Source organism: Sus scrofa, chromosome 10 (assembly GCF_000003025.6).
Source record: "Sus scrofa isolate TJ Tabasco breed Duroc chromosome 10, Sscrofa11.1, whole genome shotgun sequence".
Taxonomy (NCBI): Eukaryota; Metazoa; Chordata; class Mammalia; order Artiodactyla; family Suidae; genus Sus; species Sus scrofa.
This window is the reverse complement of record NC_010452.4, coordinates 7355167-7372343: the sequence shown is the minus strand read 5'-3', so window position 1 is coordinate 7372343 and position 17177 is coordinate 7355167. Positions and strand designations below refer to the sequence as shown.

Genomic DNA, 17177 nt, shown 5'->3' with positions numbered 1-17177 from the left:
GCCATGATTTAAACACCTGCAGTATCACTGTTAACTAGGGTCCCGCGACTGCCCCCCACCCCCACTTTGTCTTCCTGCCGCTCCTTTTTCTCCCTTTTGTAGGATACAGAAGGTGAATAATGAAACCATTTTGCTAATAGTTTATGAGCCATGAGATTGGAAATGTATATGGATAGACCGAGCACCAGACTAAAATCATTTGAAAGAAGCGTAAGGCTTGGCAGAGAAAGAAACCTGCCGTGTCCTCTCTCCCCAGCCCGGAGCGGAATGGGACGGATGAGGTGGCCTCATGCCTCTCCGCTCCATCCGAGGGCAGCGGCTTGGTCCGTCTTCCCGCCAGCCTCCTACCCTCCTCGGCTCCCCGAGAGGCTGGAGCGAGAGGGAGATGAATTGGGGCGATGGCGAGATAGCGCGAGCGGGAGATAATCGCTATCACCAGGATTTTTCTTCCACTGATGGGATCTAAAAAGATCTATCACACTGGGCAGCTTCACCCGAGCTGAAAACAATAGACGTGAACTTCGTGCTGAAGACAGCCACGGGGATACCTGCTGTCTGTACGTCTGTCGTTTCTGTCCCTATAGGGCCTGTTCCCCTAGTTCCGACTCACAAAACCTCGAGAAACGCCGCCGCAAGCACCTATTTGACTTCCACAATCAGCCCGCAAGTAGGTTCTCACCCGCTTTCTTAGCGCAGTTACTACAGTTTCAAAGCCTGGGCTCCAGGGGCGGGAAGAAGGGGAATTTGAGGGAGTGGCAGGTGGGATGAAAGGTGAGGCGCTGGCCTGGCCCATCTCATCCCCGTCCACAAATGGGCCCCAAAGCCTGGGAAAATCCTCGAAGGAGGCTCGCAACAGCGGCCCAAGCCAATGGCCCGCGAGAGACCGCCCCACGTCTGGCCCGGCGTCGGGGAGAGCGGGGGCGCGAGGGTGAGGGCGGGGGCGGGCTCGCTGCAGGCGCTGGTTCCCAGGCCCTGGCTCCCCAGCCGGGTCAGCGACTGGAGCGGGCCGGTCGGGACAGGTAGGTAGCCAGGGGAGCACAAGCCAGGCGCGGGCGGCCTTGGGATCCCGGGCTCCGTTCAATTCCGTCTGGGAGTACCCTTCTTTGGGCTTTGGGCCAGGGTAGAGGGGACACCCCCGCGGGCTCAGGGCCCTTGGGGAAGCGCAGTAAGCGCAGGTGTGTACCCAGCGCCCGGGGCGCGCACGGGCTTTTCGGGTGGCTTGAAAAGCCGCGCGCACCCGCCTACGTGGAGTCGGGGAAAGTGGGCGCACAGGGTAGGAAAGGGGCGACTAACTCCCCCCCCCCCTTAGCACCTTCCTATGTCCTGCCAGACTCGGCTGGATTCTGGGAAAGACAGAATAACTTTTCCGTTTTCGGGGGGTGGTAACCGACGGGAACAGGTATTAGAAGAAGCGACAACCCAGTATCAACTGCCTGGGCGACCCTCTTTGATTCCCCCCCCTCGGGGGGGTAGTGGTAGAGGCGAGGCCTAAGTCATTTCTGTGTATGGGGGGCGGCAGGCGGCGCGGGGCGGGGGTAGGCGGTGGCAAGAAAGAGCACCACGGTTCTCTGCCTCCCCCCTCACTTTCCCCCAGCTCGAGGCCGCCGTTTGGCCCCTTGCGCGGGCTTAGCCCCCTGCTCTGCAGGTCTTGCGTTGAGAAGGAGCTTCCAAAGAGAATTAGTGCAGCCTCCTTTGGCCTGCAGACTGGAGTCACCTGTGGGGGCCTCAGTTTCTCCAACCCCCACACCCAGCCCTATTGGACTACCCTATTGACTCTGGCTGGCGCGAGACATTCAGAATAAACTTAGTGAAGCAACCTCGTGATGTGGGGCGTTTGGAGTGGAGAGCTAGTGTCTGTCGTCCTTGGGGTGGGGGTTATTTTTGAGGAAGGTCTGGCATGAAAATGCAAAGCCTACTAAGCCCACCACTGTTCGCAGTTCGGCCCTGGCTCAAGCGGACGAAGAGGGGGCGGCGAGGGGCGGTCAAGACTCACAGTCACAAGAATCTCTTCAGGTCGGCAGGTGTGCGGGGACCCGGCGAAAAGGCGGCTGGCCCCGGGGAGCTAGCGAGGACGAACCGAGGGCGCCACCCGGCAGGGCCCGCTTCCCCCCAGGCAAGGGAGGACGTGACCCCGGGGTACGCCTCCGCAACCTCGGCGGGTCAGGGCCGAGGGTTCAAGTAAAGTTGCTGAGCGGGGGTTGCCAGCCCTGGAGCGTTGCAGCTGACCCCGAGAAAGGAAACCTACACTCTAGGAACGCCGTTGGGCCTCCTGCCCTCGCCCTGTCGCACTCCCCACCCCCCCAAACCCAGGGTTACCTTGATTCCCATCCTGGCGTCTCAAGAAAACTCCCGAGCCTGGCAGTTTCCGGCTTTCCCTCCGTAGCTCCCGAAATCCCAGGGGAAACTTGGCGCGGCCTCCCCCTCCCCCTCCCCGTTTCTACGGGCAACCCCCGGGATTCTCGCTCTCTGGGGCCTTTACCCTTCCCAGCTGGCGCCTGTAGAGCAAAGGTAGGAGGGTAGGAAGAGGCGGAGTGCCTCCCTCCTTGCAAAAATAATAAAACTACTGGAAATTCTAATAAAAGTAAACGCAGCCCCCCCCCCGTCTGTCCCCCTCCCTGATCCTGCCTGGATAGGGGTGGCCGGGGGCGGGGAGAGGGACGGAGGGTCAGCACCGGGAAGGGGATTCGGCGCAAAGGTACGCCAGCTCCTCTCATTTGTTAGTTGATTCCGTCTAAAAGTTCTCTATTTATAGGCTACCCGCGGCTGCCCGAACCCCAGCGCCCGCTTCCTTCGCGAAGTGAGAGAGGTCCCCGCGGCGCCGAGCGGCCCGTCGCGGTCGTGTCCCGTGATCTGTTTTGTTTCTGTCCTCCCACCGCAGGCAGCCGGGGAGCGGACCGCGCGCGGGGCAGCCCCGAAACCACCCACTCGCAGTAGTTGAGAGAGCGGCTCTGCAGTCCGACCATGTGAGTCCGCGCTTGACCCCGCTCGGCACGCGCGGGCGGGCGGGCGGACCCGGGGGCGGCGCGGGCGCGGGGCCCCTGCGACCTCCAGCTCCTTTCTTCTCCCTCCTCCCGCTTTAATTTCCCCCTTCCCACTCTCTATTTCCGTGCTTCTCTGACGCTCCCCTGCTCAACTTCTAGCTGAGTTTGGGCACCAAAAATGAGAGGCGACTGGCCTGTACGCGGGAGGCGGGGGTGGGCCGAGCACGTGTGTTTCATAAAGAAGAAAACGGAGGGTCTGGGGGAGGGGGAGACGCGCGCGGAGCGGGCCTGGAGCGCGGCCCTGGGGACGGGGGGAGGGGAAGAGGCGCGTTCGGAGCCAGACGTCCCCTGCTTTTGCACCGGCTGACCGCACGATGGGAATGCCGTGCTCGCGAAGCCTCACTATTTGTAACCATCTCTCTGCGATGGGGGGACAGATGTCTTATAGTCTCCAAACCGCCTCGGGTGGAAAGGAGGGAAGAACGTGAGCAGTGGCCGAGGGTGGTCGGGAAATAGGATCAGGGTCAGGGCCCTAAATTCCAGGTAGATCTGGGCGCTGCGGCGCCTTTCTCCCCCGCGGCGGCGGCGGCAGGCAGGACTCACTTGCGGAGACAGCAAGGGCGCAAGCGGATCGTGGCTCTCCATAGGCCTTGACCTTGTCTTCTTTATCTACCTGCCAGGGCCTTAGACGATGCTTCCGAGTTTTAGGACTCGGACGTCAAGGGGGCGGGGAGCAGGGCAGGCTCGGGGTGTTCCCCAAGCCCCAGGCGAGAGGAGCGCCAGGCGCGCGGGTGCGGCGCGGGGAAGGGCTGCGCGCCCCGGGCGCGGGCGCCGCCAGGCCGCTTTTCTCGCAGGCGTGCGGCGGCGGCCATGAGGCTCGCCCCGGCTCTTCCCGCCGCCCTTTCACCCTAGAGCCTAATTGCGACGTTTGGGGGGCAGAGAAGGTTGTGATTGAAAATAACTTGGAGCTCGGGTCCGTTTGGCTGGAGATGTGAGCCCAGCGCAGTGGTGGAGAGGAGTTAGGAACCAGCGAGGGAAAAACTGCTGCCGTGCCTGGTCACGCGCTGGGCCTTGTGCCCTTTGGGATTCTTACCCGCCACCAGTTTCTCCTTTTACATTGGGTGCCACAGACAACCCCCCCCCGCCCCCACCTCCTCTCCAGTGCGCTTAATCTCTGGATATTCTGGTGGGGAGCCAAAACCCAGCACGGGACTATGGCAGGGCCACAGAAGGGACCTGACTCCCAAAATGTGTGCACCCAGGGTTCCCAGCGTAGAAACAGGAAGATGGGGGGGGGGTCGGTTTGCAATCCGGTCCAGTCCCTGCTTCTCTCCTGGGCTCACACTGCAAGGACAGTCTGGTTCAGACAGGACTGGAGCCACCCACACCTGGCCCAGAGCTGCCTGGATTCTCACCCCGGCCCGCCCAAAACAGCTTTCATAAACTCGGCTGCCAAGTTAAAATCAGAGGCAAGTTTCTGCTACTCTCCCTGGGCTTCGTGCGGAGCTTGGGGTAGATGTCACATTTATGACAGCTTTATAGCCGGAAACTAGCAGCAGAGATCCATAAATGTCAGAAAATCTGGCCGTGGGGGAGCAGTGTCTTGGTATACCCCCCAACGCGCACTCCCCGAAAGTAAATGCCCCTCAGTTCTCCTGTCCTAAGAGGAATCAAAGGCAGGAAGAAAATATCCATGGAGATAAAGTCAGGACGGGGGGCTTTAAGAGGAAATGAGAGAAAGAAAAGATGGGCTACAGGGGACGGTGTGGTCCCAACTAGCTGCTTTTCCTCCTTGTCTTCTTGGAAAAGAGTGGGAAAGAGTTAGCCCGCGAGCATCCACCCCGACCCCAGGTTCTCTGACCTTGGCCTCTGGTGTATGCGCAAGTCTGCCAGCACTTGGACTAATTTGCAGCTTCTCAGTTTCCCCAGCTCCCAGCCCTTCCCCACGTGCACATTCCCGGGCCCCAGTGCTTAGGGAACATGCTTTGCTCAGGAGCTGGTCACAGGCAGAGAAGGCCCAGCTCACCCTCCTGGCACCCCCTGAGTGTCTCCTTTGCCAGAGACTCTGGAACGGGCACGTGTGCGGGCGCGCCAGGCCGTGGCATTGGGGTGGGAAAGAGGTGCTTGCCTAAATCCTTCTGCTTTGAGGAATTTTGAGAACCAGTAGGCTTTTCCCAGGTCTCTGAAGGGATCTTAGAATTTGGGAGCTTCCAGGGCTCAGTGAAGTAAAATAAACTTGCCCTGAGCTCCGGCTTAATTCTCTTTGCTGTGAGGCTTCTGCATCCTCGTCGTTCTCCTTTTTTGGCTGCAGATTCTTTTCAGTCGCTGCCCTTCCCTGCTCTGCCTCTCCTGGGTGGCCTCCAGACTCCTAGGGCTTTACCCCCAGGCGGGGGCTCTAGATAGAAAATGCCCCACGTTTTCTTCCCCAGGTTGAGTAAAAATGACCTTCTACCATCCAGACAAAATACGAGAATAAACCCTGTGTGTATGGAGGAGGGGAGGGCAGAGAATCCGGAGGCCTGTTTGTTTCCAGATGAACTAGTTTCTGGGCAGAACCTCCACTCTTTCCAAATAGCTCATGCTTTCAGGGAACCCTGGAAAGAGGCAGGAAAAGAGATTTTTCCTCTTACCCATGCTTCAGGTCTGTAACCCATAAGCCCTGAGACGTGATGGGAGGGAAGCCGTGGGGATAGTGTTTGCAGAGAAGGCCTCTTTTGCCCACCTAGGAGCAGGCCTTGCCCTTCTGAGATGATCTTAAATTGTGATGATAAACAGTGGTCACCGTTTTATGAATACTCAGAGCATAAACACCTGACTGTCCCCAAGTCATGTTTTTTCGTAGTGCCTGCTCTGGGTCCAGGGGTGGCAGGATCATCTGTAGCAGCTCCGACCAAGATGAGCCCCAGACCTTTGCAGTGTGGTGTGCCAGTCCCTGCCTTCTTCAGCCTCACCTTCAAGTCCCTTGGTCCCCACCCTGTCCTCACAACATGGCTGGGCCACCTGGGGCTAAAACAGAGGTTGGAACCAACTCCAGTGGCCCTTCTCTCCCTTTCCGCAGCAGCTAGACCCTTCACTCTCCTGGGTGCATGTAGATGGATGAGGGGGCAGGTGGTGCTTCTCCTAAAAGCTGGAACAATTCCTTTCCCTGTGCCCATGACCAGTCTTTCTTAGGCCAGTAACGCCTGGATGCAGCCATTCCTGACCTGGGTTCTGAATTCCTAACTTCTGTCTTCTCCTTTATGGAGACTTCTCTTACGAAGAAGTGAAAACTTAGAGGAGCTGAGTTCGGTCTCCTGGGATATCAGCGCATCATACATTTGCACCTCTCTAGGCAAAGAGCTGAGGCTGAATGTCCAGGGGAGGGAGAGAGTTAGGGAGAACCCCCCAAAAATCTAAGTCAGTCTGTTTGGAAAGGAAGTTCCATTAACCCCATGCTTTCTTCTTGGGTTTCACTTCACTTTGCTGCCCTTAAATGAAGACATACAATTCTTCACTTATGTGACTATTTGGGCCACACGCTTAGATGTATATTCTGGCCAAGTGTTTTCAGAATTTGGTCCTTGAAGGCATGCATATGCTACCTGTAAAGTCTTCTGGGTACTCTTCCACCTCACTTAATTTTGACGTAAAATCTAAGCATTTCTTTTCATCAAGTTCTTGTTCACCTTCAACAGCTGGTTTCAGTTTCTCTCTGTCTCGAATTTCCTTGCAATAACAATCCGTGAACCAGATAGGTTTGGCTTCCATGAGATGGGATTATTCCCCCACAGTTCTCCAGGCTGTTCCAGCTAAAACCGCCTTTGGTTTCACCTGAGGGAGACACTTATTTGAGGTGAAACTGAGGGGCTTTCTTTAAACCCCATGTATCCAAATCCTTGCTCTTTTCTCTCCCTTCTGTCTCTTTGGAACGTCATGTTATTTAAACAGACATGTCACAAAAGGCAAATAGGACTTTTTTGGTAAAAACTTTGAGACTTTCAAAATCATAGTTCAGGTAGTTCACATAATTTCAGGAAATTGTGTCTTGGAAATTCATTGACAGCTGCATTTATTTGCAGGACTTTCCTTGTAACGTTGTCTTGCTTCTTTGCAATTGTGTCTTCTGATCAAATGTATTCTGCCAGCAACGGCTTAACAAGGATATCTTCAAATGAGTTTTTTTCTCCCCCAACTTTAAAATTCTTTCCACATTTCCCCTTCTCTTACCTAGCTGACGTGAACGTTTGCAGCTCAGAAAAATTAAATTTGGAGCATATACTAAATTATACTGGCTCATTTGTATGTATAATCTATTTTATTGTTAACATTTTAATAATTAAAAAGACATTTCCTTGGGGGAGAAATATATATCTTCCCCGGGGGGGGGGGAGCTTACTGAATAATTAGTTTTTCTCCAACTTTTAAATGTTTTTTCTATCAGATGTATCATTGTTTCCTAATCATTTATCTCATGTGAATTAAGGAAAGATTCAAATTACTGATTTATGAGACACCACATCACTTTTCTTGCCAGAGTCATCGATATTCTATTATTTGACATGAAATATTTTAATGGAATTTAGAAAAAGACAGTCCCCACACACCTTCATTAACTGGTGCTGGCCACATTGGCTAAATTATTGACAAGAGACATTTGGAAGTGGAGAAGGAAAAGTTGACGCTTCTGCTGGTAAACTGATGACCCAAGACTGCCTTTCAAGAGCAAAAGGGATATGACAAATGGCACAGGGAAGTCAAGGAACTAGGCCAGCTCTTCGGCCCCTGGTCCCCTGGCTGCAGTGTTCCCCTCCCTAACGTTTGAGTGATGTATTTTGTGAAATAACTTGGAAGGGAAGGAGTTTTCTTACTTTTCTTACTAGGGATTCAAGGCTTTTTTTTTTTTTTTTTTTTTTTTTTTAAATGAGGTAGCATTTCAGAGACCCATAAAACTCAACACTGAAATTGTTTTTAGAGCACACAATGTAAAGGTATTTTACTGCATGCTCAGTGCTGTGCAGCTCCCGCCACTGTTTAAGTCCAGAACACTTTCATTACCTGAAAAGGAAGCCCTGTACCCACTAAGGCAGTGCCCCCCGCCTCCCTTCCTTCTCACCCTTGACAGCCACCAATCTGCACTCTGTCTCTATGGCTCTGTCTGTTCTGGACATTTTATAACTGAAATCAGTTAACATTTGGCCTTTTGTGTCTAGCTTCTTTCACTAAACATAATCTATCAAGGTTCATCCATGCCGTAGCAGGGGTCAATACTTCATTTCTCTTTATGGCTGAATAATACTTTATGCAGCTTTCATGGTGGCTCAGCAGGTTCAGAACCCGACACAGTGTCCATGAGGATGTGGGTTCGATCCCTGTCCTTGCTCAGTGGGTGAAGGATCCAGTGTTGCCTTAAGCTGCAGTGTAGGTCTCAGACGTCGCTCGGATCCCACCCGACTGTGGCTGTGGTGGAGGCCAGCAGCTGCAGCTCTGATTCGACTCTTAGCCTGGGAACGTCCATATGCTGCAGGTGTGGCAGTAAAAAGAAAAAAATTGATTTTGGGGGGGCTATACCACATTCTATTGGTGCACATTTGGGTTGTTTCCACCTTTTGGCTGTTATGAATAATGATGCTGGGAAGATTAACGACAAGATTTATCGGAACATATGTTTTCAGATCTTTATTGGGTCATATGGCTGCTCTGTGTTTAACTTTTTGAGGAATCACGATAGCGCTCTCTATAGTGGCTGCCCGGTTCTACAACCTCGCCAAAAAATGCCTAAGCGTTCCAACTTCTTGTTTTTGCCAACGTTTATTTTATTTTCCATTTAAAAAAGTATAGTGGGTCTAAGTGGTATCTCAGTGTGGTTTTGATTTGCATTTCCCTAAGACTTAGGATGTTATATATCTTCATGTACTGATCGGCCAGTCGAGTGTCGTCTTTGGAGAAATGTCAATTCGTCGTCTTTGCCCCCTTTTAAATTGAGTCATTTGCCTTTTTGTTGTTGAATTGTAAGAGTTTCTATATATTCTGAGTATTAGATCCTTATCAGATACATGATTTGCCTTTATATTTATTTGCAATTTATATTTTCTCCCACTCTTTGTTGTTGTTGTTGTTTTTTTCCCTTCTTGGTATTGCCCTGCAATTCATAAAAGTTTTTAGTTTTGATTAAGTCCAATTCGGCAGAATATATTTTTGACAACAGGTGCCCTCCTCATTCATGAGAAGACTCAGATTAAACATAAGACAAAACAAAACTTTTAAAGGCTAAACCTTAAAGAGAAAACTCTTCTGTAATGTGAGAGAGTGACTCTATCAAATGCAGATTATCAGAGAGTGTGTCAAGTTATTGCTGGTGTACACGAAACGGAAACAGCTATAGCTACATTGACCTTTCCCTGCAAGAAGTCCTGACTTATTCAGGACGTGCTGAATGAGATCTTTTATCTCAAGATGACAGTAGTTGTTTCTTTAAAAATTATCGTTATCAAATTCATCTACCAAGAAATTTCAAATAGTCTCCTCTGTTTAAATAGCATTAAGGATCTGCCTTAAACCAACAACAACCAGGAAGATGAAAGAAAACATTGACAGGGTGTTTCTAACCTAGCAGTTTCTAACTGCAGCCACACACAGGCTGTGCAGTCAGAGGCCATGTTCAGAAAGTTCCTGGAGAAAGGTCTTGGAGTCAGTGAGAAGAGAATCTAAATTATTTCAAAGCCAACATTACTGAAAACTAGTATTAATAAAAGAGGACAAACCTAAGTGGACATTCTTGAGTGTACAGGCTTTGTCTTTTGTTTCACATTGGCAGTTTTTAGGTGATTCACGTATGGGCTAAAAGCCATGGAACCGGGGTTTGAACCAGCTCTTCATTTTATTTAATTATGTGGTGACTGCGGAAGAAGACTTACGGTGAACACTCATGTACACATCCCTGCTTCTGTGCATCACAAGCCTTGGACCAGATTCTGACATCTGCCATTTTTTGGAATATCCTATTGGGAAAACCACTAAGTTGCTGAGTGTCCACACGTGGAGTTCTTGCGTGACCCGCACACGTGGCTGTCATCCTGCACAGCCCCGAAGGGTCCTGGGGGAGCTCAGTTTCCTCCTCTGCAGGTGACACCTTCATCCCCCAGTTATGGTAGGAAGGTGGAATGATACGTGTGAAAATGGAAAGGCATTTTGAAGGTTTAGCATGTGTTTCTGTTGTTTATGTAGCGTCTACAATACACCAGGTATTGTCCCGAGGCTTAAAAAGTGCTAAAAAATTAAGTCCTCAAACAACCCTCTGGGGAGGTACTGTTATTTCTCCCATTTCATAAGTGAGGAAAGTGAAGCACGGGGATATTCTCTAACTTGCCCAAGATCATTGAGCGTTTAAGGGGTAGAGTTAGATTTTGAAGCCAGATAGTCTGGCTCCAGAGTCTGTATTCTTACGACTACATCGTCTTACTTATATTTAAAATCTTGAGATTTCGGTTGGAAATTGGAGCCTGTGTATTCATTGATTCCATCAATATTTATTGAGTATCTATTATTTGCCAGACTTCTCTTGAAACACTGGAAGGTCCAGGGATGCTGGGGCTGCGGTACTGCTGTCTCATGGCAACATTCGGCAGGAGTCCAGCCGTTGCTGCCATTTTTGATGGGGTCACCTGACTTGGCTTGATTCATTCACCTGTTTGCCTGTCCACATTCTGTAATCAATCACATTTGTTACTGTTAACAGGAGAGCTAGGCAAGGAAAATAGATCACAACCAAAGTAGTAAGCCGGAAGGTGAAAATAAACATAGAAAATAAACATTATGGCTTGAATTGAGTTTTGCAGACTTTTCTTGCTGCTGTCCTTAAGCACAGATCTATGAACCAGAGAAATTTTGGTGGGTACCAACTGAGTGCTTGACCTGTCGAACAAACACTTTAAAGATTTGGAAGGTGAAAATCAGAAGGGATTAATAGATGCAAACTATTGCATTTGGAGGGATAAGCATGAGATCCTGCTGCATAGCACAGGAAACTATATCCAGTCATTTATGATGGAACATGATGGAGGATAATGTGAGAAAAAGAATGTATACGTGTGTGTGTGTGTGAGAGAGAGAGAGAGAGAGACTGGGTCACTTTGCTGTCCAGTAGAAAGTGACAGAACATTGTAAACTAGCTCTAACGGAAAAAATAAAAAAATTATTAAAAAATTAAAAAAAGGAAAATCAGAAGAGCAACAAAAACCAACACCCACACATAATAATATAAGCTAAAGTATAAGGAAAGTAATAAAACCCCCACTAATTGGAAAGCTTTTAGCCAGAGGTCTTTCAGTCATGGTGGACTTTGTTTCCTTATTTTATGTCCAAAAGGTAAATAACAAGCAATACCAGAGCTATTGCAAAAAGCGGACTTCAGAATATGCCACAAAGTTGGGAAACAGTTGACCCTGTCTCATTTATTTTATTTTATTTTATTTTTTTATTACTCAAATGAATTGATCACATCTGTAGTTGTATAATGATCATAACAATCTGATTTCACAGGATTTCCATCCCACAGCCCAAGCTCATCCCCCCACTCCCCAAACTGTCTCCTCCAGAGACCATAAGTTTTTCAATGTCTGTGAGTCAGCATCTGCTCTACAAAGAAGTTTGGTCTGTCCTTTTTTCAGATTCCGCATGTCAGTGAAAGCATTTGATGTTGGTGCCTCCTTGTATGGCTGACTTCACTTAGCATGATAGTTTCTAGGTCCATCCATGTTGCTAAAAATGCCGGTACTTCATTCCTTTTAATGGCCGAGTAATATCCCATTGTGTATATGTACCACATCTTCTTGATCCACTCCTCTGTCGATGGACATTTAGGTTGTTTCCACATCTTGGCTATTGTAAATAGTGCTGCAATGAACATCAGAGTGCATGTGTCTTTGCGAGTCATGGTTTTCTCTGGACACATGCCCAGGAGTGGGATTGCTGGATCAAATTGTAGTTCTATATTTAGTTTTCTGAGGCATCTCCCTCCTGTTTTCCACAGTGGTTGCACCCATTTACAATCCCACCAACAGTGTACTAGGGTTCCTTTTTCTCCACACCCTCTCCAGCACTTATTGTTTGTAGCCTTTTTGATGATGGCCATTCTGGATTCATGCACTGTGACTGAGCAGTGTCCATGGCAATTGCCCTGAATGCTACAGGCTCCAGAAGAACCTTCTGGTTGGCGAGAGAATTAAAGATGCAGCATACTGGTGGTCATTACCCTTATTCCGTGGCATCCTAATTTTTGTGTGGTTATTTAAGAGTAACGCGGATACTGGCTAAGCAAGAACCGTCCTCTGGAAAAGCGTAGGTGCCAACCAGAAAGTTTGCACCCTTTGCCACCTGAAGCGTGAAGAGCCCACTTTTCAGAGGTATGGTGCCAAGCAGAGGAATTATGTTCACATTCGATGCATTGTGCTGGGAGTCACGTAGCTGGGCCTTCACCATGATTTGGCCAGTACCGCGTCCATAAGCAGGAATCAGATGTTCCGCGGAATTTTGCCAGGCAGCTGGAGATGGAGCCACATAGCATTGCTGCATCTGTTTTATCTGTTTTTAAATACTCAGCAGAAATTATCTCTGTGTTGAACATTAGCAGGGATGAGTTAATACTGCAGACTCACGGTGAACTTGGTGATTCCCAGCACAGTGTGCGCCGAGTACTGCTGGCTTTCTCCTTCCCAGATGCCATCAGCGGGGAGGGAGGTACTAGGTAGTCAGCTGAGGAGTCATGCTGTGAATCCCACGGAGAGGAAAGTGAGGCCCGGTGATTGCAGCCCATGACCACACACGTAGCCAGGTGTAGATTTGGGCCTCAAATACAGCCTTCTGGCACCAATTCAAGGTCTTCTTGTCCACAACATCTCTCTCTCTCTTTTTTTTTTTTTTTGTCTTTTTGCCTTTTCTTGGGCCGCTCCGGTGGCATATGGAGGTTCCCAGGCTAGGGGTCTAATCGGAGCTGTGGCCGCCAGCCTACGCCAGAGCCACAGCAACACAGGATCCGAGCCGCGTCTGCAACCTACACCACAGCTCACAGCAACGCCGGATCGTTAACCCACTGAGCAGGGGCAGGGATCGAACCCACAACCTCATGGTTCCCAGTCGGATTCATTAACCACTGCGCCACGATGGGACTCCTGACCAGCATTTTTGACAGTGTGCATTGCCTGAACCCCTATAGCCAGAGGTGACCGGGGACATTTACATGGAGTGTAGAGTCCTAGGCCCTGCTCTAGGAATACTGAATCCCTGGGGCTCAGCATTTTAAATAATCCCCCCAAAATGTTTATACCCAGTAAATGTTAGTCTTCCCTGGTCTAGATACTAAAAATGCTGAAATACTTCGTTAGGTCAGTTTGGCGCTAAGGTAGCTGGGGGCGAAGACAGCAGAAATCTTCTAACCACCACCAATAAATGGCAGTATACGTGTAGAAGTTACCTCACAAATTGGGATTTAAATAAGACTTGCAAAGGGATCTTCCCATTTGGGGAAATTGTTCTTATTTGAAATTCCATAGAAGTGTGATGCTTTTATCACACTGTTTTGTACAGCATGTTCTGTCGGACTCGACTCCCACCATTTATTAATTCAGCAAATACTTATTAAAATGTCAAGTACCGTGTGAAGCACTTGAGGACCAGCAGTGAAAGGAAGAGTGTGGACCTTGACCCCACGGAAGCCAGTGGTCGAGGAAAGATGCTCATAGGTGTTTTGCTCCATGGCTTTCTTGGCGGACGCCTTGGTGGAATAACGCGTGCAGCAGGTGCCTTTGGACACACGTCCATTTCAGACCCCCTACCGCCCCGATCCGTGCTGTGCGTTCCTGAGAGAGGAGTGCTGTCTGTGACGTTTTTCCACACTTGTTGCAGCATCCTCCGTGTGAAGAATGCCTCTTAAGTCTACTGCTCTGCAGAATACCTTTTTGGACGACATTCTCTTCACACAGCCCAGTGGAAAATCTGTGCCCCCAGGAAGCCCAAATCTGCGGCACTGGTGTAGCCAGGGGGTGCCTTACAGACGCGGAATCCCACCGTGTCCCCGCCCGCAGGGTCCTGATGTTCTCATAGCCCGCGAGCACTGGGAGGGACAACGGGCGGGCTTTGGTCAAAGAGCCAGTGCACAGGGATGTAGCTAGGCTTTGGGCCGCCCTCAGAGGTGGGTGTGAATTTGAACGTGGAGTGGATCCCTGGGCGGGTCTCTGGTCTCTCAGCTGGGGCACGGGGAAGGCAGCAGAACTGTGTCAGCCTCTTCCAGGCATTCTGGGGCCATCTCGGAGCACGGGTGTGGGAAGAACAGCATTCGTAGGGACCATATGCCAGTCTCCCGACACAGAGGCTGGGTACAACTCAAGGGACACCCAGCCTTTGGCTAGGTGCGTGGAATTAGATTATTTGCTGAAAGTGTCTCCTTTCCATGCCTTGCCTACTTTTTTCAGGGTAGTTGTTGGGAAAAGGAAAATAAAGGCCTTTTCAGTGGACGACCTAAGTCCAAGGACTCCCAGGTGTTTCGTTTTTCTTTTTCCTCTTCCTCCCTCCCCCCCCCTTCTCCCCTCTCCCCTCCTCCTCTTCTTCTCAGGCAGTGGCTCTGTCTACAAAGAGCAAAGTGACTTGGCATCTGCCCACGGTGGTGAGTTCACCTGATGGATGGATTTAAATGGTGTGGTTGTTGCCATTTATCACATTACCCAGAGAATTGCCACATCACCGCCTCGACTCCTGCATGGGGAGCGTCCTTCGAGAAGCCTCTTCAGAACTGTTTGTTTTTCTTAGTTATCATAATATTTAAAGATGTGTTGCTTTATTGTTCGTTAAGTACATGCTTTCTTCACGAGCAAGTCTGACCACACATGCCTCCTCACGGATATACGAAGTGAAATAAAGAAAGGGAGCCGTTTCTCAGGAATGCAGGTAGGCATCACCTGTGCGTGTAAGTGCTTGAGACAAACTGCTTCTGCCCCAAACCCCCCCTTTCTAGAGCTGCCTGAATAAATAGTCACCTTTTGATTCTTGGTGAGCGCTCTCCAGATCTCTAAGTGATGGCCTTTTGAATTAAAGTCTAAATTCCATTTATTCTTTTAATCCCTTGGAACAAGAGGCGATGCATGCAGCTGCCGTCTTCAGGGAGGTTACAGCCTAGGCTGGGAGGGGGTCAGGAAGGGTAAGCACATTTATCATGGTTTTGAAAATTTATTTTTATTGTTTGTTATTGAGGTGTAGTTGATGGACACTGTTGTCTTAATTTCTGCGATACACCAAAGTGATTCAGTTCTGCATGTGCAGATGCTTGAAAAAATATTCTTTTCCATTATGGTTCATCTTAGGACGTTGAATCTGGCTCTCTGTGCTGTCCAGGAGGACCTTGCTGTTTATCCCCTCCGTGTATAACAGCTTTTACATCTGCTCACACCAGCCCCCCACCCCATCCCTCCCCTAACCATCTTCCCCTTGGCAGCCACAAGTCTGTTCTCTATGTCTGTGCATCTGTTTCTGTTTTGTAGATAAGTTCATTTGTGTGATATTTTAGATTCCACATGTAAGTGACATCGTAGGATCTTAGTCTTTCTTTTTCTGGTGTGCTTCACTTAGTATGATAATGTCTCGTGGCATCCATGTTGCTGCAAATGGCATTATATCATTCTTTTTCATGGCTGAGTAGTGGTCCATTGTGTATCTGTACCACATCTTCTGTATTCATCTGTTGATGGACATTTAGGCGGTTTCCATGTCTTGCATATTGTGAATGCTGCTGCTGTGATCATAGGGGTGTGTTTATCTTATTGAATTACAGTTTTGTCTGGATATATGCCCAGGAGTGGGATTACTGGGCCATATGGTAACTCTATCATTAGTTTTATGAGGAGCTGCCATACTGTTTTCCATGGTGGCTGTACCAACGTATATTCCCACCAACAGTGAAGGAGAAGAAAAAGGAACTCTCCTTCACACCTGCTCCAGCATTTGTTATTTGTGGACTTATTAATGATGACCATTTTGACTGGTGCGAGGTGGTACCTTATTATAGTTTTGATTTGTACTTCTCTAATATAATAATTAACAATGTTGAGGATTTTTTCATGTACCTATTGGCCATTTTTTTGGTTGTTGTTTCTTCCTTGGAGAAATATATATTTAGGTCTTCTGCCTTTTTTTTTTTTTTTTTTTGTCTTTTTGCTATTTCTTGGGCCGCTCCTGTGGCATGTGGAGGTTCCCAGGCCAAGGGTCCAACTGGAACTGTAGCCACCGGCCTACGCCAGAGCTACAGAAACTCAGGATCTGAGCTGCGTCTGCAATCTACACCACAGCTCACGGCAATGCCAGATCCTTAACCCACTGAGCAAGGCCACGGATCGAACCTGCAACCTCATGGTTCCTAGTTGGATTCGTTAACCACTGAGCCACGACGGGAACTCCCTTCTGCCCATTTTTTAGATTGGGTTTTTTGGTGGTGGTGGTGGGTTGTATGAGCTGTTTCTCTGTTTTGGAGATTAAGCCCTTGTTGGTCGCATCATTTGCAAATATTTTCTCCCATTCTATAGGTCATCTTTTCATTCTGTTTATAGTTTCCTTTGCTGCACAAAAGCTTCTAAGTTTGATTAGGTCCCCTTTGTTTATTCTTGCTTTTATTTATATTGCCTTGGGAGACTAACCTAAGACAACATTGGTACAATTTATGTCAGAGAATATATTGTCTATGAGCTCTTCTAGGAGTTTTATGGTGTCACGTCTTATGCTTAAGTCCTTAAGCCATTTTGAGTTTATTTTTATGTGCGGTGTGAGGGTGTAAGGACATGCAGGTATCGTTAAAACACTGCACGGCTATCTGGTGAAAGGGCTACATGAACAGTCTTAAACACAGTGATGGTTGTCCAAAGGTGTTTAATCTGGCCATGAAGAATTAGGAAAAGCTGACTCCAGGAGATTGCTTTGAGATCGGTCTTTAAAAACAGGTAGAGGTTGGAGTTCCTGCCATGGCGCAGTGGGTTAAGGATCTGGCATTGCCACAGGTGTGATGGAGTAGGTCGCAGCTGTGGCTTGCATTCCGTCCCTGGCCCAGGAACTTCCATGTGCCATGGGTGTGGCCAAAAAAATAAAAATAAAAAATAAGTGGAGGTGAAATTGGCAGCAAAGAGAAGACATGAGTGTAGGGTTTTGTACCTAAAGATGAGAATATAAATAAAGACATAGGAA

General features: G+C 49.1%; 1 protein-coding gene across 8 annotated transcripts in view; it reads left to right on the top strand.

Annotated features, from left to right (window-relative positions):
• ESRRG (estrogen related receptor gamma) overlaps positions 925-17177 on the top strand; it is a 660805-nt gene continuing 644552 nt past the window's right edge. For 4 of the 8 annotated variants that reach the window (XM_021064108.1, XM_021064114.1, XM_021064122.1 and 1 more), the window contains exon 1: positions 2739-2963. In XM_021064108.1, the coding sequence (XP_020919767.1) occupies positions 2962-2963 (2 nt within the window). In that variant the 5' untranslated portion in view covers positions 2739-2961. Of the gene's footprint in view, positions 1020-1337; positions 2022-2536; positions 2696-2738; positions 2964-17177 lie in introns of those variants that run through there. The other 4 variants (XM_021064111.1, XM_021064112.1, XM_021064110.1 and 1 more) reach the window with 4 other exon arrangements.